Source organism: Dysidea avara, chromosome 1, assembly GCF_963678975.1.
Source record: "Dysidea avara chromosome 1, odDysAvar1.4, whole genome shotgun sequence".
NCBI lineage: Eukaryota > Metazoa > Porifera > Demospongiae > Dictyoceratida > Dysideidae > Dysidea > Dysidea avara.
In genome coordinates this window covers 1,543,311-1,571,299 of record NC_089272.1, presented here as the reverse complement: position 1 = coordinate 1,571,299, position 27,989 = coordinate 1,543,311, and the positions used below count along the sequence as shown (strand labels likewise).

General features: G+C 36.8%; 1 protein-coding gene and 1 long non-coding RNA gene across 4 annotated transcripts; one reads left to right on the top strand and one right to left on the bottom strand.

Annotated features, from left to right (window-relative positions):
* Positions 1 to 8: 8 nt before the first annotated feature.
* LOC136252341 (protein NLRC5-like) lies at positions 9 to 15,839 on the bottom strand. The gene is made up of 4 exons (XM_066044769.1): positions 15,739 to 15,839; positions 11,570 to 11,627; positions 8,569 to 8,859; positions 9 to 6,756 (listed from the first exon to the last, which is right to left on the bottom strand). Exons 2-4 carry the CDS (start codon positions 11,613 to 11,615, stop codon positions 176 to 178), a joined length of 6,918 nt encoding a protein of 2,305 aa, XP_065900841.1. The 5' UTR covers positions 11,616 to 11,627; positions 15,739 to 15,839; the 3' UTR covers positions 9 to 175.
* Positions 15,840 to 25,571: 9,732 nt separating this feature from the next.
* LOC136246599 (uncharacterized) lies at positions 25,572 to 26,409 on the top strand. Of its 3 annotated transcripts, none has more exons than XR_010696728.1 (5): positions 25,572 to 25,715; positions 26,017 to 26,073; positions 26,131 to 26,195; positions 26,255 to 26,324; positions 26,385 to 26,409. It is a non-coding gene; the product is annotated as an uncharacterized lncRNA (long non-coding RNA). The 3 variants fall into 3 exon arrangements; XR_010696712.1 differs by having other exon boundaries at positions 26,017 to 26,093; positions 26,138 to 26,195; XR_010696689.1 differs by lacking the exons at positions 25,572 to 25,715; positions 26,017 to 26,073 and having other exon boundaries at positions 26,081 to 26,195.
* Positions 26,410 to 27,989: the final 1,580 nt, after the last annotated feature.

The following is a 27,989-nucleotide window of genomic DNA, read 5'->3' as shown; positions in this document are numbered from 1 at the left end:
GATGCTAATTAATTGTAGCATACGTAATATTATAATTGTAATCAACAAACATATACATACTCAAAGTATAATTTTGTGTACATTGTGCTAAATATATCAAATAGGTTATTATTTTGTAACATGCAAAAAATGTAGTACATGACTATAGCTACTTGAACAATCATGACAGTGATATTTATGTGTAAACGTGGATCAGTTTGTTTTCTGAAAACATCACATTAACCTCTTCCTTTCCTTGCTCACTGATATTATTTCCACATAGAGACACCAAACGCATTTTTGTGTTTGCACATTTAACAACTTGTGCAATTCTTACTACTCCAGCTGTTTGTAACTTGTTTCCACTAAGTAACAGAACTTGTAATCTAGGATGCTGTGCTAATACTAAACACAATTCATCAATTGCTTCATCAGTGATGTTATTATTACTAAGCGTTAACACCTGTAGTTTAGATATGTGTTTTAATGATACAAAGATCTTTACTGATCCTTCCGTTTCCAACTTGCTGTCACTTAGATAAAGTTCTTGAAGGCTGTAACAGTTAGATAAGGTGACAGCTAATTCATCTGCAACCTGTTTAGTAACTTCATTGTTACACACATCAAGCTTTCTTAGTCGGCATAGGATAGTGAGAGAATGGACAATTCTACATATTCCCTCACATGTTAATTTATTATTGCCAAGTGACAAATCTTCCAGACAGTCGTTACTAGAAATTACAACACTAATTGCTTCAGCTGCAGCATCAGTAATTCCAGTGTTACTCAAGGTTAATACTCTCAATTTAGTAATACATTTCAATGCACTGCAAATAGTCACAACTCCCGTGTCCATTAAACCATTACCATCCAAGCACAAGAATTGTAGCATCGGGTTACACTGAACAACAACCGCAACACTATCAGCTGATTGACAACCTATATTGTTAAAACTCAGATCAAGTGCTTTTAATGTTGACAAGTGTACAAGTGAGTTCAAAACAAAGATGGCACCAGCAGTGCTTAGTTGATTACCTCCAAGCCATAACTGCTCAAGAACACTATTACATCCTAGTAGAGCTGCTAGTTCAAATGCAGCAACTTCGTCTATATTACTTTGTTCCAAATCAACAACTTTCACCCTAGAAATAATTGGGAGTACATAAATGACTGCTGCTGCATCAATCTGTGACAAAATTTGCTTAGTTTTTTGGAAAGTTGCAAGAAAATCACATTTCTCAATTAAGGATGAATCAAAAAGTTCATTGACAACAACTGAATCAGCACAATTCAATGACAGGTAATCAATATCTTGATGGACTTTGATAAAACCAGATATTTTGTGTCTTTGAAGTTCATAGTTTAAACTCTCAATCTTTTGACACTTTGCAACTGAAGTCACACCTAATGTATGAAAATGGGAGTACGATTTTTCTAAATACAAACCTACATTATTAATGTATTTTTCATTGGAATTCAGAGTTAAGCTACCCATAAAGAGTACTTCAATTGTGTTGATGGTATTGATTACTTGTGCTAGTTCTGTAAGTGCAGAAGGAACAACAGAATTACATTGTATAGCTAGTGCAGTTAAATATTTCTGTTTTTTACAAGCTTGTGCTATCTCAATCAAACCGTTTGATAGCAGATTGCCACACAAGTTTAATTCTTTAAGGAAAGGATTGTTATTGATGGCTAATATTAAATCAGTTACCACGTCATCAGACATGTCCATATTGCCAAGATGTAAAACAGCAACCGATGACACTACTTGAAGAGCTCTCAATATTTTGATAGTGTTGTTTTGGAATTTGCAGCCACCAAGGATCAAATAGCTTATGCTTTTGTTACTTATCACAACTGATGCTACAGCTTCTGCAGCTATATCATCAACTTCATTACTACCACCAATGTTCAAATTTTTTATTGTAGTTAAACATTTTAAAGATTGGCAAATTGATATTATCCCATTAGCTGTTAACTGATAGGGTAAATACAGAGAATCTAATGCAACATTATTCATAACAGCGGCTGCTAAATCATTAATACAATCACTTGTCATAGAACAGTCGCTCAAACATAGTGAGCTAAGGGTGTTGATGTTGCACAAAGCTTGTGAAATAGATTTTCCAGACAGTTGTAGACTGTTAAATGAAAAATCTAGTACTTCCAAATGCATATTTGCAATAACACTAGCTAATTCTATAAACACCATATCTGGTATGCTGTTATTGTCCAGATACAATACATTTAAAGCTGGAACATTTTTGAGAAAATTAACAATTGTTAGCACACCTGCTCGAAGATCATTATTGCTAAGGTACAACTTTTCCAATGTATCATTACTGTGTATTGCTGACACTATGGAATCTGCTGCTTCTTCTGTGATTTGATTACCTGTAAGGCAAAGCTGTTTCATTGCTGTTAACTTACTCAGTGATTGAGCAATTTTTATTACTTTATCAGTCCCCAAGTTATTGTTTTTCAACCATAGTTGTTGAAGTAAAGTCATATTGGGTAAAGCAACCGCTAATTTATCAGCCATTACTCCAGTCATTTTAACATCGTTAAAATCTAATAGTCTCAATCTAATGAAATGGCACAAACCTTCTGCAATTCTTACTCCAGATAAACGTAAATTATTATTTTCTAAGAACAAACTCCATAAACTTGTTAGACTATTAAAACTTGATAACTCATCATATACATTTTCCGGTATGTCAATGTCTAATGTTCTTAGATTTGGCAATACTTCTAGAGCTCTTAAAACTTTTGACATTCCACCCTGAAGATTGTTATCACCAAGCCATAGTTCTTCAATGGTAATGTTGTTCATTATGAGAAGAGATAAATCATCTGCAGCCTTTTCTGTTATCTGGTTCTTACGAAAATTAAGACATTTCAATGTTGATAAGCAACTCAATGACTTTGCAATTGTTATAACACCACTTGTTGTTAGTTTGTTGTTTCTTAATCTCAGATCCTCTAGGGAAGAATTAGTTGCAATAGCAGATGCTAATTCATCAGCTACCTGTATGGACAAGTCACTATCATTAAAATCCAATGTTCTTAGCGTAGATAACTTTTTTAATGCTCTAGCTATTTTGATTCCTCCAGAACGAAGTTGGCTGTTGCCAAGGTATAGTTGTTCTAATTCATTATTATTTTCTATAGCCAGAGCAATGGGATCAGCAGCTTCTTCAGTGATGGAGGTATTGGTAAGATTAAGTAGTATTAATTTTCTAATGGTGCTCAAAGATTTTGCAACTGCTGTGATTCCATTTATACCCAAGTTGTTGCCCTCTAAATTAAATTCTTCCAAATAATGCTGATTAGACAAAGCAAGCGCTAAGTTTGAAGCAGTTTCCTCAGAAATGTTACTACATCTCAAATTCAGCTCCTTAATCAATATAGAATTTAAGGAATTTCCAATCTTCATCACAGCAGTTTGAAGATTGCTTCCACCAAGATTAACATATTTCAATTTGCTGCTATTTAAAATCAGTGACGAAATAGCATCACTTGCCTCCTCATTACAATAATTATTGTAAATACTATAGGTTTGTAACTCTGATAAATTGTAAAGTGCTTGAGAAATTGTTTTAATTCCTTTTGTAGTCAAATGATTATTCCCTAATGCTACAATTTGTAATGACTTATTGCTTACGAAAGCACCAGCCAAATCTTCAGCAGCACATTGTGGTATCTGGTTACTACAAAGATTTACAATCTTAAGACTGGAAATTTGCTTTAAAGCATTTGCTATTATTTTGACGCCAGTTCCAAGAAAGTTATTATTCAGATATAATGTTTGTAGCTTGCTATTAGCAAGTATAATGGATGCTATTGCATTTGCAGCTTCGCAGGTTACTTTATTATTACCCACATAAAGATGTTTCAGTGATGACAAACTAGCTAGTGATTTAGCAATTGTGATCATTCCACCATTACGTAGGTTATTGTTAGACAAATTTAAGACTTCTAGCAAACAGTTACTTCTAAAAGTAGCTGCCAAAACATCAGCTTCTTCCTCTGGTATTTGATTGTTACTAATTGCTAATGTTTCAAGTCGAATGTTATTAGAATATAGTGCAGTTGCTATTAAAGTTACTCCCCTCTTGAGTAAATTGTTATTGAGGTTCAATTCTTCTAATTCAATATTGCAGGATATGGCAACTGCTATTGCATCAGCAGCTTCTTCAGTAATTTGATTGTCATTAATAGCAAGTATCCGTAGTTTAGATAAGACACTTATGGCATTAGCTATTCTAATTATGCCTTCACTTTTCAAATCATTACCTCCAATACGTAACACTTGCAGTGACTTGTTGCTTTCAATAGCAAGTGCTAATTCATCAGCTGCCTTCTCTGACATGTTGTTATTACTTATATCCAATGTTATCAGTGTTTTAATCTGACTTAAAGCTGAGGCCACAGCAGCTCCTTTATGCTGTAGATTGTTATCAGCTAAATAAAGTCTCTCCAAGTTACAGTTAACATAAAACGGAATAGCCAAATCATCAGCTACGCTCCCTGGAATATTGTTTCCTGAAAGACACAATGTAGTGATAGTTGAGATGTTCTTCAGGGCTGCTGCTATTATTCTGGCTTCTTTCCGTAGGTTGCAATTAGTGATTTCTATTAGATATAATTTAGTATTGTTTGAAATTACTGATGACAGTGCAATGGCTGTGGTCTCATCAATGTTTGTATTATCGAAAAATAAAATTTGTAAAGTATTGATGCAGCTAAAACCACTGAATATTATTTTGTGTCCACTATTTTTAAAACTACATCTGATAAATGCTGCTGTTGACATACGGCTTCTACCAATATATTGTGACATTTTCTCAGCAGTGTCTTCATCTATATCACAATGTTTCAGTGTTATGTGAGAAACAGAGTCATTCATATTAAAGCCATCAATGATTTGCTGTTTAGTAGCCCTGTATGCAACCATTGACACTGCGTTGATGATTACTACTGACAGAAGGATATTCTCATTCAAGCATGATGCTAGTTTAACATAGATACCTTCTTGCTTACTTTTGTCAATCACAAATGTCTCCAAAGATTGACTGTCACTGTTTTTAACACAGCACAATGACACATATACTTTATTCCACTCAACTTTAAGTTCAACCAGTTTGGTATATAAAAGAAAGCTTTCAAGAGTACTTGATGAATCTTTTTTGTATAATTCAACTTTGTTATTTTTGTAACACAACAGTTTAGAGTGGGTCAGAGAAGAATCTGTAGTACAAAGCTTTGCTAACTGAATAAATGCCTGAACTGGATCAAGGTCAGCAATCTTTGGATTGGCTTTTAATTTTAGCTCCTCACATGGTGTACCATGGATTGAATATTCAAAAAATTTAAAACTCTCATCTATATTTGAATTTTTTACAAACAAAAGCCCATTGTCTGCATACTTTGCAACAAAAAATGTTTCCTTTAGCAAATCAAACTGAACGCTAGGCTGTAAGGAATTAATATAATAAGTTGCTAAGAACTCCTGAATTGCTAAATGAAGAAATTTGAAAAAATAATATTTTTCAACCCTCTTCATACTGAAATATAGTGCAGATTTCAGTAAACCAAGTTCTTGAAACTTATTGTTGGCTGAGGATACATTTGGGCAGAGCGTTTGTAAATCTTCTTCAGTGAAAACTATTTTATCATGCTTCAAAGTGAAAGCCAATTTCGATAATTCTACAATGTATTGGTGATAACATTCTGGTAAATGCTGTATATGTAGTATTTTAAAGTCACGATTATCTGTATTTTCAATGTTCTCTAAATACTGGGATATTGTAAGAGTAATAAATCTTTCGTACAACTCAATTTTATCAGCAGGTAATTCATCAACTTCTTTAAAGACATAAACTAAAATGGACAATATCATAGGAACACTGCAAACACCGTTAATTTCCATATTTTCATCCAGAAATAAAGACAGCTTTTCTATTTTATTCGGAGAATTTTGTAGCTCCTTTTGGATGTAAGCCTTCTTACTTTTATCAGTAAACCCCAACAGATCCACCTTAACGTCTGCAACGTGTTGTAGTTTATTAGTAGCAATAGGCCCACATGTTACAACCAATTTACTTTGTGCAAAATAAGATACTTTCTGGTTTAGTATGTCAGTGAGAAATACATCACCTGAGACATCAAAGTGTTCATCATATCCAACCAGTATTATTGTTACATCTTTATTACTTCTTTCAATGAGAATATCTGCACACTGTTTTGAGAACTCCGCAGCAGCCTTATCAAAATTATGAAAATAGTGGATAAAAGTTTGTAAATCACATATTTTTTGTGCTTCTGGGTCTCGCAAATATATAAAAAACACCAGACAATTGTTGACAAGAAATTGACCCTTTGCCCATTGATAAGCCATTTCTTTACAAAGTGTTGTTTTCCCCATACCTGGGGCACCACTGATAATTACCATCTCTGGTGTGACTGTTGTACCATCATGTTTCTCAAATGGTTTAAATGCATCAGCAATATTATGTGTCCTTACTAAACTTTCAGAGTCAGTTTCTACATTATCAGGTAATGGCAACTGGTTAGTACAATCTATAAGACCTTCTCGAATTAAGGCTGCTACGTTAAAAGTTCCTTTACTATGTCCTTCCAAATGGTGTATTAATAGCGCATTATCAAAATGTTTTGGATGTAAGAGCTGCCATATTCTTCCTTGTGCACAGTATCTACCCTTTATGTAGTTTGTTTTGACAAAATCAGATAGTCGTAAGATCATCTGATTGGCTGTAAGGGGAACAGCAGTTTAATATAAGGAATATACACATATTAATGTTGATATAAAATGCATACAAACCTAAACTATTGTAGCTACAGCAATATGTAACACCACTGAGTTGACAGTATATAATAATAATTATGCGACTGACTGTTACATTAGAGTAGTTAGGCATGTTGTCATGTATATATGTAAGTGAGCTATAATTAGAGTGCTACCATGCAGTCTGTCAAGTTGTAAGTACTTTGGGGACAAGAATGTAGGTAGATTATAGTGGAGATGCTATTGAGATCTGAGTTATGACAAGTCCATGGGATTCAGAGATGATGGAGGACCCTTGCATAGCAAAGTGGATGCAACAGTGGAGGAAGCCACATACAATGGAGGTTGGCCTGAGGGGTCCACTATGGCACTGTTTAAGCAGCGTCCCTTTCAGCAAATCACCCTAGATCAGTCACGTTATGGTCATTTTTACAAGCAGAGCTTCAAGTGTGTTAGTGGCATTCTCATTGATCAAGAATATAGATTTTCCATTAAAATCAAGTGAAGAAGAGTGTGAAACAAGTAGGGAAACAGTACTATCCAACCTAGTTGAAAAAGTGTAGCTACCATAAATAGGCCAATGATGAAAATAAGTGATATAAATGTGGTGGCTAAGAAATCACAGCAATGATGTCAACCAGTGTTTATTTCTCCTTTGGGGGGAATTAGGAATTTGGGGGTGACTAGGTGAAAGTCTGTTTGTAGTTGTCCAAGTTCACAACTATACTTGCAACTACATAAAATGTTGCCAAACTGGTTAGTCATTTAAGGCTTTGTCATGAGTGTTGTTGTAGATTTTTGTGATTGAGTGAAGCCAGATTGTATGGTTGGTAGAGCATGATGCATGAATGTATAGCAGTGATGACATAATGATGTAATATCTATATTGGACAACCATGTGCAACTGCAGTAAACATTAAACATGCATGCATGTATACAACCATGTGCAACTCTGCATGTGTTTCTAATGCACTGTGTTGAATCTTTACATTTTGTGTGAGATCAGTGGTTGATCATCATCGTATGTAGCTATGATACCACAAAGCACTAGCAAATTACAAATGGATGTCTTTCAAGAAATAATTTAAAACTTAGGGTGGTTGAAATTAAATACTAGGGTATTTTCATGGTTATAGCAAAACAAAGTTTTTTTTTTTTTAAATCAAGCTTTATGAATCAGTGATATTAAATCTGGTAGGTATTTGTGCTGGCTATGCATGCCATTTTGAAAGTAGAAATTTTTACAAAATACAAACTTTCTGAGATTGACAATTTTGAGAGTTAAGCGTGCTTTTTTTTCTATACTGGGTAAACTTGGGCTCTCAGATATTGAATAGCCCTCACTGTTTGCATGAGTTTCTGTTAGTTGTATACTAGGAGAATTTAAAAAAATTAATTGATCTGATACTGAATCTGAGAGCACTTTAAGGTTACATTTGCAACTTTTAACCTGGGAATATTTTATGTAATAACCACTCTGAGATTGAATCTGAGAGCATTTTTGATACGTTTAGTGTGTCATTTTAAAACAAGCTTAACCTAAGTATAGTGTAGTAGTCACTCACAAGTCTAGGGGGTGAGTTTGAGATTTTAGGGCGGAAAGATCCCCCCTAACAGTCCTAGAATAAACACTGATGTCAACTGTTAATGGTCATCAACATCTATTGCAAACATTTCTTTAAGTATTTAGGGAATTTACTTAAAGATACCTTTTGTACTGCTCGATTGTAAACACTTTTACTGCCTTACAAACAAATAAACAATAATATTATACACACCATTTAAAGGATCACTTTGTGGTACAGCCACTGATGAAGGAACACCCTGTGTTATGGTAGGAGAATCAATTGCTCCAAGAACATCTTTCCAAGTTGCAGTAGTATTCCTGGCCAACCACCCTTTAAGCATTTCATTACAACACCACTGCAGATTTGTTGAGTTTGCTGTCTCAGTTGTATCAAGAAATGTTGTCGGTAATCCAAGTGAAGTTCCAATGACTTTCCAATGATTAGCATAGTCAGGTGTTATAACTCTACACAAGTCCTTCAGCAGTGGTGTACTGTTGAGAACTAACAAATAATTCATAATACAACTGGCCTGATTTATAAACTGACAAGTACACAAAAAAAAAACTAGAGTAGGGACCATAGCACATTGATAAAAAGTACTGAAACAAGCTGGAGTAGCTCATGATATTATATCACAGTAAAACAATAAGAAGTGCTATAGTATCTTGAGCACAGTAGGGATATAACACTTCTTAGACTATGGTACAACTCATTTAGAGGGTTACTAAATCACTTAGTCACCTGACATGCTCACTTAGTCACCTACACATGTTCATTTAGTAACCCGCCCTCAAGCAATTTTGTACATGACAAATAATTATAACACGAAAGGCACACTGCAGTACTTGATAATACTGTAATACTCTTCTTATCGTGTTCCGCAAATAATTCTGGACAAATAGTAGACTGAGCAGCGTATCTACTGTAGCTCTAGCCGTTACTCTGGTTACCAGTCGAATAATTATTTTTGTGGGCGCTGTAAGGACTTAAGGAATTGTAATATATGCACTATAACTCACTGATTGATTATAACTAGCAATTATATGTATGTACTGTATGCTGTAACTTATTATTTATGAATAGTAATTGTAATTAACACATGCACTGTTTATTATTAGTAACTGTAACATACACAATGTAGCATACATACTTTAACTTATTGATTGTAACGTGTTCTGTGATTTACATCCTAGGCAAACCAGCTGTGCTGCCTGCCTAGTAATTAATAATAAAGAAAAAAAATAAAGAAAAAGAAACCGTTCTGATGTTCTGCACTGCTCTTTCACCCCACACTCATGCTCTGGCTATAAAGGTACTTACTTTAAACCATAGTCTAAATAAGTTAGACACCGTGACCAACAGGAACTAAGCGATTTAGTAACCCCTCTGGCCCTTAGTAGCGCCCTCGCTGTGCTCAGGATGCTACAGCCTCAGGCCATCGGGGTTACTAAATCATTTAGTTCCCTTGGTCTTGGTGTTTAACTATTATTTAGACTATGGTATGGCTCATTTACAGGTTTACTAAATCATGGTCACCCGACATGCTCATTTAGTCACCTGACATGCTCACTTAGTCACCTATACATGTTCACTTAGTAACCCGCTCTCAAGCAATTTTGTACATGATAAATAATCATAACACAAGAGGCTCACTGCAGTACTTGATAATACTGTAATACTCTTCTTCTCCGTGTTCCGCAAATATAGTAGACTAAACAGTGTATGGTATTGTAGCTCTAGCTGTTACTTTGGTTACTGGTCGAATAATTATTTTTTGGACACTGTAAGGACTTCAGGAAGAAATTGTTCTGTTGTTCTGCATTGCTCTTTCACCCCACACTCATGCTCTGGCTATAAAGGTATGTACTTTAAACCATAGTCTAAATAAGTTAGACACCGTGACCAACAGGAAATAAGCGATTTAGTATGTCTCTGTGTGAAAGATACATGGTCTAAACCAAACTATAAAATTAAAATCGGTAAAATTTAAACATGGCTATTCGTGAAGGTTTTTCAGAATAATAGCATTTTCTGTCAAAAGCAATGTCTATGTCCCACTACTCTGGCTAAGTACTGTACACAGAACACCAGTTTCCTGGATACTTGACCTCCTGTGGTTGTAAACAGGTTCAATCTTATAACTACAGTCAGAATTTTACTATAGCTATAAATGTGCACAGTTCTATTTGCCAATGAAATACACTGCTGTTCTGTTATTGAAATGTTATTGAAATTCATTTCATTAACAAATTGTGCAAATATATAGCTAGCTATACTGGGCTGTAGTTATGTACGTATAAGGTTGAACCTGTTTACCTGTTTACAACCTCAGGGTGTCAAGTATCCCAAAAACTGGTGTTCTGTGTACAGTACTCAACAAGTGTAGTGGAAACATAGACATTGCTTTTTATAAAAAAATAAGTAACTAACCATTATTGTGAAAAACCTTCATGAATAGTCGTGTTTAAATTTTACTGATATTTTTGCTAAACTTATAGTTTGGTTTAGGCCATGTATCTTTTACACAGAGACATAATATTTTAACAACACTATTATGGGATGTCTCAGAATTCACAAGCAGCAACTATTACAACCTTTGGGAATGTGGTTAGGAAACAAGTTATTCAAAATAGTTTAATGTAATGAGTTTCAATTTTGCGGACTGTCAAAATTAGCTGTCTGTACAAAGGGGTGCAGGGTGAGTTCATGGTGGCACCCCTTCTGAAATCACTTTATATATCCTAAGGAACCACTATACCAAATTTGGTGCCTTATTTCATCATGTCACGATTAAATCCATAAGGAACCAGACTATAGTCAGTATCTTGCTTATATACACTTTCATTATTTTCTTTGTCTACAATATACATGTACATTAAATTCATACATGCACATTATCTACATCCACCCCATGTATGTGACTAGATGTACCAAAACTCAACACAACTGCACAAGCCTGAATTTTACTGTATTCAATACCATAAGGATGCAAGACTACCCATTTACCCTGTGCATGTATTTGATACATATGCATATGGATGTCCTGTACTATGCATACATCCAGTCATCCACATGAGGTCCCACATGCATTATGGGATGTCCTATACACAAATTTTCATGGAAAAAAAGGAGAATATAGACTTCAGAGTTTTAGCCTTAATACACCTGTATGTATATGTACAAGTAACACTTCAACTACAGTATTACGTACCTTCATCAGTTATTCTTATGTATTCTAAAGTAAGAAACTTGCTCATTTTATTGACTCCCTGGTGCAAAAAAATACAATAAACACATCATAATAATATATAAACTATAGACAAAAGAAGAATGGACATGTAAAGAATTTTTAGTTCTTTTATTCAAGAATATAAATAATAATGTTTCTTTAGCAAATTTAACAAAAGCAAGTTACATGCATTGTACATACAAGACTGTATATAATCATACAATGTTATTGATGGGATATTATAGCCTTTGTGTGTCACAGAAAATAAAATAATAGCATCAATAGAGTTGGCAATCTCTAATATTTCAAGTACAAAAATAGAATGTGGCAAAATCCTGCAACAAACATATACCATGCAGTTTTTCAATGATTGAAAATACGCAGAGTGAAAGCAAAAGTGGATAGCGCATGCATTGCCATTGTAGCGTCATTTGTCAGCTTTTTGTATCCAAAACGAAACTAGCTTGCATGGACTGCAAAAAGATTTAGAGGCTGGACTTGCATGGACTGCAAAGAGATTTAGAGGCTGGACCCTTGCTGGCAAGCCTACAGGTTAAAAATTGTATGATATTATTTTGTGTTCAAACATACAAGTAATTAGACTTATCGTAAGTGGAATTCCAGTGAGTTGTCACGTCATGAATAAGCTTGTGTTTTGGAATGTCACTAAACATCAGCTGTTTTTTCTTTTTTTCTTTTTGAATTCATCACTGTCCACACGTGACTTGTGAAAATGCATGGCTAACAAGCTTTCTACATCTTGCTAAATGGTGTAAAAACTTGAGGTATTTGCAAGGTTTTCCAGACATTCAAGTTTAAAGTGTGGCCTGCACATGCATGCCTCAGCACATCCATATCTCCAAGAGCTTTAACTACATTGGATCCACTATCTGTGGTAAACGCCACAAGCTGCTTATCAAAACTAATACACCACTCTTTGGCAGCAGTATTCAGAGCTTGAGCAATTGTAGTGAGGTTGTGTGTTTCAGGGAAATGGTGAATCTGAAGATTATGACAACACATTTTGAAATCAGGAGTAATAAAATGGCAGGTGAGGGCGATACAACCATCTCCATTACGTGACGGCCACATATCAATTGTACAGCTAAGAAACTCAGCACTTGCCAGATGCGCCGCTTCTCACTCATGTACAATCCCTCAGACTTCTTGTAACAGTTGTTCAGCATGGAACAAGATATCGTGGCTCTGCTTCCTTTAGCAACTTCAAAAATCCAATGTCATCAACAATGCTGATGGGCCGTATATCCCTTGCTATCATCTCAAAAACAGCACAAGTTAGCCTCTTCACTTTATCCGAAGATAGTGGCAAAGGCAACACATGCTTGCTCACGAAATAATTCATAGTAGAGGAAGACGATGACGAAGATTCCTTTGAGGAATCTTTGTAGATTTAGTTAATGTGTGGCTGTGCCACGTGTATATAAATGATTCTTCAAATTGGTGGTTCCTTCTGCATGAACTACTGCTGCTTTGCAAATCTTACAGTAAGCTTTCTTGCCTTCTACTTTGCCTTTGGGAAATCCAAAATGCTCCCATACTTTTGACATTTTATTCTTTGGTGTTATCAATTCATCACAGCGTTCTGCCATTTCTATTGCGCCCACCGCACAAAGTAATCAATAATCGATTTTTATAATTTCGTAACCGGTTATTGGTATTTTACCATAACTAATCAATTAATCGATTAACTGGTATAAGTTTACAGCACTAATAGATACCTGCGGGTAGGTATCTAAACTGTTTAGATACCAATGACACTAGATTCTAAAGATGTTGTTAGAAAGTCTGGGATCATAAAGATGATCGTATTCATCTAAGAAGCCTCCCAGTGAGTTAATTCAATCAGGAAACAACCATTACTGGCAGTGACCAGAGCTGTACGAGCACCAGTTTTGCACAAATCCAGGTATCTGTGCTATTTAGAGACCTTTGGAATGGCACAATTATCACCTTGGCAAACAATAACATACACTTAAATATTATTGACCATGAACTTCACAGTGTTATGGGTATGCAACAACCAGGTTATGTTTGGTGGTACATTTCCAACAAATAACAGTTAATTTTCTTAGTTATCCTTCTCCATCTAGCTTCCAACTTCCAAAAAGGCCATATCAACTGCTACTCATCCCCTCAAATTGTGATAATTATAATTCTTTTGCTGCTGTGATCTTGGTGAACAATGTAGAAATGGCTTTAATAGCCAGGATCATAAGATAATAAGATTCTACTACTAGATACACTGGAATAGCAATTATAGTCTGTCTGGTTGATTGCAGGTGGTGTGACCTTATCTGCAGTGGTCTGTAAAACTTCTTCTTGTCCACAAAAACTAATAGCACAGCTGTTGAATATGCAATGGTATATCTACAGTCTACCACTCAAACTGAAACCAAGAAAGAATGACTGTGGACTTTGCTAGAATCTGAACAACTTTATTGTGTAGTGGCGCATGTTAATATCGATTAAGCATAATCAAGGTGTATAAAATTCCCAGATATGAAGTGCAGAATACACACTTGTGAACCAAGTATTCTATGTCTAAAGATTCTAATTATAGCCTATAGTGTAATACATAGCTTATAGCACAATAAGTTTTGGAAAATCACCCTTCATGTTTATTAAACTCTGGACTTACAAGCCAATTTTAATTTCTGTAATTTGCCAAAGAAACAACCTATCCCCAAGTCACCTTGGTTTTTTGACTTGGAACAATTCTATGCATTCCCTTTTAACAATAACAATGAAGGAAGTGGTTAAAATGCATACAAATTTCAACATGGGTTAGTGCCACTATGGCGCCACCTTTATGAACTTTTCATTAAGGTGATGCCATAGTGGCGCTGAAGTAATAGATGAAGCCTTGCAGGATATCATATTTGTGGTCATGGGGAAAACACGGAACAAAGTATGAGGTTCAAAGAATTGTTAAGTGATTATTGCTGACACTAGCAATGTTATTCACATATCGAGTAGTAGCTACCAACTTCATCACCTGGTCAATACTCTGGCAATTTCACAGGTAAACAATAGTTGACATTGCATATTACAGCCGAGGGGTAGGTAATGACCTAACACGTTACCTAAGTAATAAAGTTACTGTAACGAGTCTAATATTACGAAATATTATTACTACAAGTAACTAAGTTACCAATCTTGTTAGTAATCCATGCACTGAGTAACGCCTAACCACAACAAAGTTATGAAGCCTACTGAATAAAGCTTATTCACTAGCTTCTTACTTATAACCAAGATTTGCACATTGTCCAACAATACAATCATGTCACGTGATAAGGTGGTAGTTTCACACGTGACAGCTTAAGGCTGTGGACACAAAGTAATATAATATGTAATACTGTGACCGGATTTGACAAAACCAGGCTTCCACACACATCCAAATTTGTGACTTTAAAGGACCATAACTCAGTATAGGAGTAAGCTATCACTTTCAACGTTTGACCTGTTATTATTTAATGCAGTGAAAGACTTTTTGTGAAAATTGTAGGTCAATAGCCTACTGAGAGGTCAAGTTACAAGCGGTTAAAGTTGAAGAAATGGATGTGTGTGGAAGCCTGGTTTTGTCAAATCTGGTCACTTGCAAGTAGTTAATATGTAATGAGTTATAATTCTGTAAAAAGTAATTGCCCCAACACTACTACTCGGTACGTGAATAACATTACTAGTGTCAACAATAATCGCTTAACAGTTGGACTGAGCTGCTAGCCTTTGTGTCGTGTTTTCCCCATGACCACAAACACGACATCCTGCAAGGCTTCATCTATTACTTCAGCGCCACCTTAATGAAATGCTGTGTCCATATACGTACGTAGCAAGCTAGTGGTGCAATTTAGGTTAGGCCGTTTCACAAACTGCGCGGGGGACAGCTTACGCGCCCTCAGCCGTAGTTGGGCGGATATAAAATCTCTTCCTTATAGTGACCGACTTCCTCAAGACCAAGTTTGCTTTCAGGTTGAGAAGTCTGTTGACAGGTCTTAACAACACCTTTAAAACGATGACATATAAATCTCGCATATAAAGTCATTAGCACACGATTACCGAGGCTGGGGGCATGACTGTGACACCGGCGGCACATTAGTACACTGAGTTATACACTTGCAGCAATAAATCACCTTTAAAATATCTGCTTTCAGTCAAGTTAGTGGCAATCTTTCTCGAAAATCTACAGGATCCAGAGTGTGACAAACTGAATGGCGTGATTGGGGCCCGCGTGATTGAAAGGCACACTCTGAACATCACGTGCGAAGCTAATTATTATATTTGTTACTGTGCATAAATCAAAAAGATTGTTGTGCACAGGTGTGATCATAATGAATGTTCAGGTTAGTACAAAACTCATCTAAGGTAGGGGAGTGAATTACAAAGGGGGGGAGTGTGTTCCAGAGTCTGATTGTAGAAGGGAAAAGGAAAATTTATAAGAATCAATCATAGTGTCAAGCTGTTTATAATATCCTTCCCTTGATGGACGATGATTAGGTATAAAATCATTTGTGGGTATACTTAGATTGCCATTAATTATCTTATACATTGTAGTTATCTTAGACTTAATTGTTTCTTCTTTCTTCGAAGGTAGGTAAATTTAGTGATGACAACATTCTTGTTACACTACTAAATCTTGAAAAATTATTGTAGCAAAATCTGGCTGCTCTCCTTTGGATGGACTCAAGTTGGTTTATGTTGGTGTGGATGTGGGGGGCCCAGACAGAGGATGCATATTCAATAATTGGGCAGACCATCATCTTATAACAATTGTTCTGAACAGAAACAGGGCATTGGTGAAAGTTACGACGCAAGAATCCATTAACCTGGTTTGCTTTGCTAGTGACTCTTTGAATGTGTTCATTCCATGATAGTTTCTGGTCAATGGTGACCCTAAGATATTTTTTGTGAGGAACCTCAGAGATGATAGAATTCTCCAGATGATAGCTATGAATGATGGGATTTCTTTTATTGGTAATTCTCAAGTGTTCACATTTCTTAATGTTAAATTCCATCAGCCAAGTATGAGCCCATTCAATAAGTTTGTCAAGATCCTGTTGTAGGGCTATGCAATCGGATTCGGAATGTATGTAGGAGTACAGTAGGACACCATCTGCATACAATTTAACCTTACTATTAACACAAGCAGGAGATCATTTATATACAGTGAAAACAGAAGTGGTGCGAGTACAGTACCTTGGGGTACACCAGAGAGAACTTGTTTAGAGTAGCTGTTTTTCCCTTCTAGCACTACATACTGGGATCTGCAAGTTAAGAAGGACTTAATCCACAATAGGATAGATCCATCAATCCCATAATGTTGAAGCTTGAGGTAGAGTCGTGAATGTTCCTTTATGCAAAGGCTACATTGCTGTTTCTAGCTAAGCTAGAAACAAGGAAATCAAGGGCAGATCTAGGGAAAAAGCAGAGGCGGACCTAGGAATTTGCTGGGGGTGGGGCACACTGGTAGAAATTAGTCTGGTGGCTCCCGCCCCTTTGCATAAAGAGAATAGTCTGGTACACATCAGAGGGTACACATGCATGGTCTTTTATCCAGCGGGCGCTTATAATCTCTAATCGATAAGCCCGGTCTGTGATGTACCAGACAATTTTATTTATTTGCTAATACTTTACAGATCTTAAGAGCGTAACTGTACCATATGCGTATTTTATACCGTACGCGTATGGTACGATTTTCCGTACCATATACGCGTACGGTATAGGCATGCATACGCGTATGGTACGTACCATATGCGTATTATGCCTTTTCTCAGTGTCTTCTAGCCTTGCCATCACCTAGCTACAATGGTCTACCTTTACAAGCATTTCTAGCTTAGAACACAACATATATAATAATCTGCTTAGCTGTAACTATAAATTTATTCATCACCACATTGCACACATGCATTTTATCCTTGCCATGCCCATGCATTTCCCACTATAGTCCTATACTGATGTATCTGAATCTTATGTACATGATCACATGTTGTCTGCAGAACTTCACATGAATGGTACTTTAGCTATCAGATGGTTTTACATATTCAATTATAAGTGTGGATAACTGACAATTTACAACACAATTGGGTAAACAAGCAAGGAGAGCAATTACAACATGCATGGTAGCTAGTAAGTTCTAACTGAATTAGCTATACGTAATTATACTGCTTGTGCAAAGCTAACAGCTTAAAAAATGAACTTCTGAAGTGTCATCAGTTGTGCAACATGGCCCCAGGGCCGCCCAGAGAAATTAAGGGGCCCAGGGCAAAGAGTTAAAGTGGGGCCCTTGACCCAAGTTGTAAGGTGAAGACCAAAAAAAAAAAAAAAAAAAAAAAAAAGGTCACAACCTGCTGGCAATGACAATAACTACCCATCACCAACCATATCTCCTTATCTATAAGCTTGCTACACTGCTCCTCTGAAGAATACTGTGACTGCTCTATTAGAGTATTTAGATCTGACTGCTCTATTAGAGTATATCGATCTTTTAAACAGGTATTCAGGGGGCCCTTCATGGGGCCTCCTGGGGCCCTTTTCAGGCTGGGGCCCGGGACAAAATGCCCCAGTTGCCCCCCCCCCCCTGTGGGCGACCCTGCATGGCCCCTCACTGTCTTTGCATCTTTATCTATTATATACACTCTTCTTCTTTTGAGGATCCAATTTCTTGTTTACATACTTTTCTTTTTTACATACTGTAAATAGTACCACCACTCACATTCATCACTATGGACCGGCAGCACAAATTAATGTGGATGTTTTTAACTTTAAAGAGTACATTCAGATAAGAGTAGCTGAACACATTGTCTTCCCATCCACAAGCATGACAGTAAGCATAGTGAGTGGCTACAACACACTTAACGATTAAACAATGCTAGATAATGTACATTCATTACTGAATTATTCATTAGAACTCATAAAATCACCATAAAATCTCTGCCATGGTATGTTTTTCTATACTTTATCTCAGTAGGCAATGCCTCATTCAATAGCAAACTACAGTTTAAAAAGAATTTATTGCACAATTAATTACTATACACATCAGTCTTAGAGTAGCATGTCTATAATTATGCTATAAGCTTCAGCCAGATTTACATTAATTTGTAAACTGGAACATTGCTTTCTCTACAGTTAAATCTCTTCACTATACCTCCCACAATGTTACTGTATCAGCATTCTTCAGATCTTCCTCTGTTTGAACAATCATTACATTGTACTTCTCAAGCTCATCTGATTGAAATTGTCTGCTCAACACTCCTTTATTGTACCAGGCATAAACATCTATTTTAAAGTATAAGTGTACTAACAAATTAAAGCTAAACAATAGATTATCTAGCAATAATAGAATAAAATATTTAATGAATTAATATACCTAAAAAACTAGCTTGATTTGGATGCAAATTAATATGTTTGCTATGTTTTAACCAATTAGAACGCAGTATTTTTAATGTGTATTTATATAGAATTATGGATAATTATATCAAAATCTATATTATGTTTATTATATAGTTATACAACGGCCACGAGTGCTCTGCCTGATATAAACGCACGAGCCTGAGGGCCGTCAGGCCCGAAGGCAAGTGCGTTTATACAGGCAGAGCATGAGTGCACGTTGCATAACTGTTATGTACCACTCACCTAATAGGTGGGGAGAGTCTTACAAGACAGCTGTAACACTTATAAAGGCCAGGTTTCTAACATCGATTGTGGGTAACCAAGCCAGACGTTGCGATGACGTTCCCCCTGCAGTACTGCAGCCACCTGAGATATTGAAAGCTAGTACGCTATGGGTTATATCACTAACCTGCATTCGCTGTTCGACTCTCATCATGTAGAACAAAATCTAGCTACTAAACGATACTAGTCTATTTCTTACTTTTTTGGGGGGGGGGGGGGGGGGGGTTTATCAACATAATAATCGAACTATGAATTTAAGTATACACGTACATACTGAAAACTACACATTTACTATTTACTATTTCTTACTATTCACACTGGCTAAACTCGAATCTGGTGGCATGACAAAACTGGTTCCCACAATCGAACGTAAAGGTTAGTATTATTTAGAATATATTTGTTTTATTGAGTCATTGTCGAAGTGGACTACAGTTTAATCTGGGCTAAGATGGCACCAGACTAGTAAGGTGTATAAGTACGTTTAGACTAGAGTTGTGGCCACCCGCGTTGGCTTTTTCGATCGCCATTGGCTGCTTGTAAACATTATACGCATTGGTGACGTTATGGCCCACAATCGACCTTTACATGTCGGGCTATAAAATAATTCGAGTGATCTGTGAAGTGTCTTTCCACCTATTAGGTGAGGTGTCGTAGTGGTCTTCGCCACCGGCACTTATGCTATGCTGCATAAAACCGCAGCCAGTGCAATATCTGTATATTGCACTGCGGTCGGTGCATTATAACTTATAATGCACTCGTTGTGGTCTACAAAACCGCAACCAGTGCGTTATAAGTTATAATGCACTCGCTGCGGTCTGCAGCAGTGCAATATACAAATTATGGCACTGGCGGTGCCTTTGAACTGCCCACGCAGAGTGGTACATATTTAGCTATACAATGCTACCTCTACTGCATGGCTTAGTGTTTATATCACTTAAAACCATGCATTCAATGATATTCATTGAAAAAATAATCATGAATATCAATATGTTGGAACAGTTCTACAGCCTTACAGAAATCAATGTCTTTAATCCTAAATAATGCTTTAGAAGATCAAACTTCAAGTTTTCTGAGTAAGGCAAGGAGCATGCTGTTCTGGTGTTATGTTGAAATGATAATTGGGCACTGGCACCATAAATGCAAGCACATTATTTTTACAAAGTTCGTACAAGTATATAGAGAAGCCCCTAGTAGAGTTTTTGGGTAATAGCGCTCTATAGCTTTGTTGTACTAATATTTGACTATCTTCAGGTGTATTTGTAAAGACACGTGTGTGGGTATTGTTCTAATTGTAGGCTCTTGGGCAAACCGTGTATAGGCAGCACAGACAACTGTATGTAATATTAGTAATCAATAACTGAAAGCACACAATAACAACTAATTCTTACACAATATTAATTTTATATTACAGGCATGCATAAATTATATTATGTTACATCATGTTGCATCATTACATTAAATGTATTACAGGTATGATGGAGGAGTAGCATTATGTAATAATGGCCTGATTTTTGAATTTTCATTGTATCAATTAAACAATGGATCATGAATCTAATAGTAAGCAAGCAATATATGTGTAGCAATTGCAGCCACAATGTACTGTATGGAAGAAGAAACAAAAATTAAAATTTACCACATGTTTTCAGTGTATGCGGTTGCTATGCAACAGCTAGATAATTTAAACTCAACTATTCTAAAGAGCATGCATTATACCAGCTTGTGTAGTTTAAAAGCAACAACATTTTCCACTGTTGAGTGAAGTCATTTATTATAAAAATGCAAGATGGAAATCCATGGGTGGTGGTACTATTGTATTGAAACTGCCAGATACTTTGATGAAATGAAATACATTTGTTAAGCAGACAATGAGATGTCGAGATACATTTGTTATAGAATACATCAATGACTATAAATCAAGACTAATCCCCTTCCTTTGATTTATACTTTTATGACTTACTGTACAAGGTGATATCATTTTTTTCGTGAAGTTTCCAACCCAGTTGATTATTTCATCTTTATTAATTTTTACTATGTAGAATTCTCATCAGATCCTACCAGATCAGCAGGACTTAACACATGCAAGACTGGATCTGCCAACAGTGTGATGAATTATTGTTTTTATCATAATATAGCTACTGAGACTGTGGAACAGTACACCAATAATTGATCTATCCTATCAAATAAATTTATATTGAAAAATTATTATTTGGAATGTTCCGTTAATAAATTTGCCAGCAATAAATTTTGTACTTAGTAGTCCCTGCTGCAAATTAATGCTCCATGATTCCTGTTTTATAAACTATTTTATTATTTAACTATAGGATTCTTCCTATATATCCCTTAAAATTTATACTAGTAATTTCATATGTCCAGCTCGAGGTCCAGCTACCAGTACTAGACACTGGTGACACTGGAAGACCCACGTATTATTCAATATTGCAATTATATTGTTAACGTTGTAGCTAACCTTTGTGCACAATTCTGTAAAGCATTAATTTAAAGTCAGCTATAGCTATATACCATTTATCTTTGCATATAATGTTTACAAACACATGATCAAGTCACTTGATGACTGCAGTTAGGGATGCGGCGATTATGCCAGCATAATTTCGGGCATAATAGGTATGTGTGGGAATCAGGAATTATGCTAGCATTTTTAGGTGATTATAAAGCTTTAACAGTAGGAAAATCTGCAGATTGCATAATTCCGTTTAAAAAGATCGAGATACTCTAATAGAGCAGTCAGAAACTCTAATAGAACAGTCACCGAATATTATTTACTCTAATAAAGCAGTCACATTGATATGAAATACTCTAATACAGCGACCAGCTAAAAATTCAAGACTATTTGAAGCTTAAACATCAATGAAAATGGGCTGATACAGGAATAAACTGTCATTATTAGCCAATTATGGTGGCATAATTTTGGGAATAATGGGCAATTCTCAAAAGCATAATAGGTGATTTTTTGAGCACTGCTCAAAAGCATAATGCTCAATTTTTGGAGCATAATAGCCTCATGCCTAACTGCAGTAGAATGCTGCAGATGGTCTCAAGCAAATGTCTGTCCAATTCATTCTTTCAGCAGTATCAATGCTTATTCTATGATTTGGCAGAAGTAGCAACCACAAAAATCATAACAAGTAATAATATGTTATCGTACGTAAAGCATGCTTGTATTGTACTGAGTTTGGCAATATTTTGGCGTGGTCTTATTTATATTGTTAAGGATAAAGGCTTGTGCTTGTGCATGTACATCCATAAAGTATGTACTTAGTTATACTAATTATTACACAAAATCAAATAAATGTAATGTCTGTACAGCAGTGTTTCAAGGAGAATCAGCAATAGATTAGGAAATGAATTCCAGTCATTGTTTACTCTGTTATTATTATTATAAAAATTAGATCTTGTGTATAGGTCTATAGTGCTCAGATGTTCATTTACAAGTGTAAATCTTGCCAGGGCTCCTAAACTTCCCACTCGTGAGTATCAGTGCATGCTACCCCTGAGTCTAGACCCTTGCAGTTATACATGTTGTATATTGTCCTAACAAAATAAGATGTCAGTTTCATCACTTATATCATGTCATCAATATTCTTTTATTTTAAATTGCATAATATAGCTAGGTAGCTATGCAAATCAATTAAGTTATATCTTAATCGAAGTAATAAAAGCAAAATCGAGGGGTCACCAACTGCTTCGAAATCTCGTACACCTCCAGTAAAATCCTGCCTGAAATACGAAATCTTATGTTGTTATCGTGATTATGATTCTATACTCGTTCTGGTACCGTAGCTTACACTCAACTGCTCCTGCACAAAAGTAAGAATGAAATCCGATGTTCCGCTCCGCTTCGGATTTGTATAATCAAGTTGTGGAAGCCGCACAAAACTAGGAGCTGTGGGGAAAAAGCCGCACAAAACCAGGAGCTGTGGGAAAAAAGCCGCACAAAACCAGGAGCTGTGGGAAAAAAGCTGCACAAACCAGGAGAGAATGAAATCCGATGTTCCGCTCCGTTTCGGATTTATATTAAGCGAGTTGTGGAAGCCAAACAAAACCAGGAGTTGTGGGAAAGAAGCCAAACAAACCAGGAGAGAATCCATGCAAAGTGTCCAAAAGTATATCGATAAAATCCGATGTTCCGTTCCGTTTCGAATTTGTATTAAGCGAGTTGTGGAAGCCAAACAAAACCAGGAGCTGTGGGAAAGAAGCCACACAAAACCAGGAGAATCCATGCAGATTGCTCTTGCACAAACGTAAGAATGAAATCCGATGTTCCGCTCCGCCTCAGATTTGTATTAAGCAAGTTGTGGAAGCCAAACAAAACCAGGAGCTGTGAGAAAGAAGCCATACAAAACCAGGAGAGAATCAAATTAAGAATGAAATCCGATGTTCCGCTCCGTTTCGGATTTGTACTAAGCGAGCTGTGGAAGCCAAACAAAACCAGGAGCTGCACTGTTAAAAATGAAGTAACAGTGTGTGGGAAAGAAGCCATACAAAACCAGGAGAGAATCTAATTGAGAATGAAATCCAATGTTCCTCTCCGTTTCAGATTTGCATTAAGCGAGTTGTGGAAGCCAAACAAAACCAGGAGTTGTGGGAAAGAAGCCAACAAACCAGGAGAGAATCCATGCAAAGTCCGACGTTCCGCTCTGTTTAGGATTTATATTAAGCGAGTTGTGGAAGCCAAACAAAACCAGGAGCTGTGGGAAAAAAGCCAAACAAAACCAGGGGAATCCATGTAAACTGCTCCTGCACAAAAGGCCACTCCAAGTCATACCTTAGTTTCTGGTCACTCCCTAGCCAACAAAAGGATGCGGGCGGGCGGATGATCAGGACTTCAGGACTATCATAGACTCTTACATATACACCAGTAATACTGTAATGTTATTAATTTTGCTCAATTTACCCATTTCATATTGAGTTTACAACCAAGCTTAACCAACATTCTTATAGCATAAGTAGTTTATAGCATAAGTAGTTAATTATGCTTCTGCAAAGTGCACCAGGAAAATTGTTGATGGCTAGCTACACTGCTGAGCACAGCAATGTGTAGCTAACACTAAGGAAAGGTCTGCTCGTGTAGCTACTTTTGCTTTACAAATGAAATGTTTCATTAGCTATGTCAGGAAATTATTATTTATTAGCTAGCTAATAATAATCCAAAACTATATTAACACATCAGAAACTTTTTCAAATGTGAAGTCTTCGCCAACTACGTATATATGCATGCGTTTCTAGCTTTCTATACAGTAAACCTTCAGTAAAGTAGCTGTCAAAGTTTTGAGTTGAGTTGTTGAGTGCTCCAGGCTAGTGTTTTTCAGTGATCATGTGGGAAAGCTAAGTTAATGTTTTAACTAAGGGATGCCATGCACTTGTTAATTTAGGACCATACTTGCAATTATTTAATCATGGAAAAGTTGAAGTTTGAGCTCACCAAATGTTACCGGATTTCTAGTCAGTATATCAGTGATCAGTGATAAGGAAGTCCAAGTTTAGATCCACTAGAAGAGTTACTAGACTAATCATTAGAGGACCACATCTGAATTGTTAGGAAAGTTTAAAGCTATGGTATATCTGATCATTAGGCTAGTGATCAATGCTACATGCATACTGTACTGAAGTTACTTACTGGCAACAGAAGCATTACTAATAGCTATATAGCTAATCAAGGACAAGTCAAAAACGTTATAGTAGTATCTGTCTATTCTAGTATTAGAGTTAAGGGTAGTGTGACTGCTCTATTAGAATCCCTGACTGCTCTATTAGAGTATCTCGATCTTTTGCAGTGTTTAAAAATCACTGTCCTTGGTCACGTACACTTAAGTGCCTGTAATATTAATAATAGTCCTCATAAACTGGGGTTCCAGTTTTCCATGCGGGCGGGTGACCAGAAACTAAGGTTTGACTTGGTGTGGCCAAAGTAAGAATGAAATCCGATGTCCTTCGGATTTACTTAGCAAACTGCAAACTTAGCAACATAAACTTAGCAAAACTTCATAAACTTAGCAACACACCAACTACAAAAGCAACTTAAGCATACACTGAGATGCTCCTGGTTTTGTGGGGTTTCACACCAGATAGAGCTTTGACAGTTGCTCCTGGTTTTGAGGGGTTTCGCATGGGATTTCCCCTGAATGATTGGCCTTTTTCCTGGTTTATAGGGCTTCAGCTGCGAGTTGCTCCTGGTTTTGTAAGATTTCATTTAATAGTTATGCCAAGGCTTTACTCCTGGTTTTATATGGCTTCGCAGTTCCTCTCAATTTCGTGAGGCTTTGCTCTTACATGATTATGATTATTATGATTATTATTATTACTGAGCAGTCAGCCCTGCTGGTGTGCTCAGATTTGCCCGAATACATGTAACACAATTACAATAATGATTGTAGTCCAGTTCTAAAAATGTCAGCATCTGCAACTTCAACAAGATCTACTGGTAAGGAGTTCCAATCATTAATTGTGACCGGATTTGACAAAACCAGGCTTCCACACACATCCAATTTAATGACTTTGAAAGAACATAACTCACTGTAGATGTATACAATCAGTTTCATATTTGGACCTGCTATTTCATAATTGTATGAAAGGAACGTGTGAAAATTCCAGGGCAATAGCATGTTGGGTGATCAAGTTACAGTAGGTTAAAGGCAAAGAATTGGATGTGTGTGGAAGCCTGGTTTTGTCAAATCCGGTCACAATTGTTCTTGAAAAATAAATATTTTGGTGTGCTGTGGTAGATACATGTGGTAAGATGTAGTGCAGTGGATGGTATTGTCTCGTGGATCGTGATGTTGGTAGGTAGTATGGAGGAATTGTAAGCGATATTTGTTGGTAAAAAATTTTGTGTAAAGTTTGTAGTCGAGATAATTTGCGGCGAGTCTGGAGAGTTGGCCATGAAAGCTGATTTAACATTGAGGTGACAGAACTATAATCATTCATTACCCAGCGTGCTGCTCTTCGTTGTATTTTTTCTAGCTCTACAATATCTCCAGTTTGGTGAGGGTCCCAGACGTCAGATGCATATTCTAGTTGTGGCCTGACCATTGTTACGTAGATAAGCAGATTCTTTAACTTGTTCTGAACATTTGTTTAAGTTACGTTTCAGGAAATTAAGTGTTTTAGATGCTTTAATGTGTGGTGACCAAGATAGTGATGTATTAAGGATTACTCCCAAGTAAGTATGTTGATCAGATAGATTTAAGATGTGATTATTGAGGGTATAGACGTTATTGAATGGTGTCAAGGATCTTGTACAACGTATGACAGTACATCTGATTGGGGAGCGGTGGTAGTGGCGAAAGTTCTTGTGCTCTTGTACTGTGCCTAACGCTGGATACGGCGTATTTTGAAGGTATCTGTTCCTTTTTTGTTCACACTTTTGTCCACTGCCGCTTTTTGCAGTTCGTCGTCATTTTATTGCCGTGACCAAATGTCAAGACGTCTCGCAGGACGCTCATCCACTAGAAGGCGGAAGAAGAAGCCACCTGACTTTAGCAGTGATAGTGGAAGGCAGGAGGAAGATCCAAATAAACTTTGGTGCTTATGTAGAAGACCAGACAGACGGGCGAATTTATGATCAAATGTGATGAATGTGGCGAGTGGCTACATGGTGAATGTGTAGATCTTTCAAGTTCTGAGGGACAGCAGCTCGAGGAGAATGGTGAGAGATATTTGTGTTCACTTTGTGTTTCTGACACCCGGCTTCCTACTCCAACTACTGACCAGGACACTACTTTTATTTGGGGATCTGGCCTGTCCAGCTCCGAATTTATTTCTAGGTTAAACATCACATATTCGCAAGTTGTTCATTGGAAGCAAAACTTATTTTCAGTTCCCTCCTGTAGTGCTGGATTCAGTTTTGTTAAAGAATTGTCAACTCTATTTAAAGCCTATGGTCAATGTACCTCATTAGAAACAGTGGCTCTCAAGGCCGCTATGGTACTTCCACCTTTACTACTTCAAAGACCACACCGTAGGTCTTCAAATCACAACAACAAACAATGTTTGGAACGACGTTTACAACTGTGGAATGATGGTGATTTGTTGCAGTTATTGCAAGAAGGACGTACCATCCAACGGTGTCTGCAGCCCTCTAAGGCTTGTTCTTCTACTGACACTGCTCGCATATTTGCTCGATTAATGTTCCAAGGAAAGGTTAATGCTGCTCTTCGGTTACTTTCATCTAATTCAAGGGGAAATTTCCTTCCCCTTAGTGCTAAAGTGGGAGACAGTACTGTTTTAGATGAATTGAAGAAGAAACATCCCAGTTCGTCTCCTATTAATTATGATGCTCTGATTGACCCTAAGCTTCCATTATCAGAGACCTGTCATGAAGTGATCTTTGAGGGTCTTAATGGAGTAGTCATTCGCAATTCCTGCCTCAAAACTGATGGGGCTGCTGGTCCCTCTGGTATTGATGCTGCTGGTTGGTGGCGTATGTGTACTTCCTTCCAGTCTGCATCTGCTGATTTGTGTGATTCCCTTGCCTCTGTTGCTAGACGGATGGCATCCACTTACATAAATCCTCATGGCCTTTCACCCCTCTTGGCTTGCCGCCTTATTGCCCTCGACAAGAATCCAGGCGTTCGTCCCATCGGTATAGGTGAGACGAGTCGTCGGATTATATCCAAAGCTATTCTTTTTATGGTGAAGACTGACATTTTGGAGGCTGCAGGCAACCTCCAACTTTGTGCTGGTCAAGAGGCTGGCT

Coding starts and splice junctions, on each gene's coding strand:
- LOC136252341 (XM_066044769.1), bottom strand. CDS start 11,615: ATGAGCAAGTTTCTTACTTTAGAATACATAAGAATAACTGATGAAG. Junction 8,860..11,569: donor CATAAGAATAACTGATGAAG/GTACGTAATACT, acceptor ATTATTTGTTAG/TTCTCAACAGTACACCACTG. Junction 6,757..8,568: donor ACAAAGTGATCCTTTAAATG/GTGTGTATAATA, acceptor TTCCCCTTACAG/CCAATCAGATGATCTTACGA.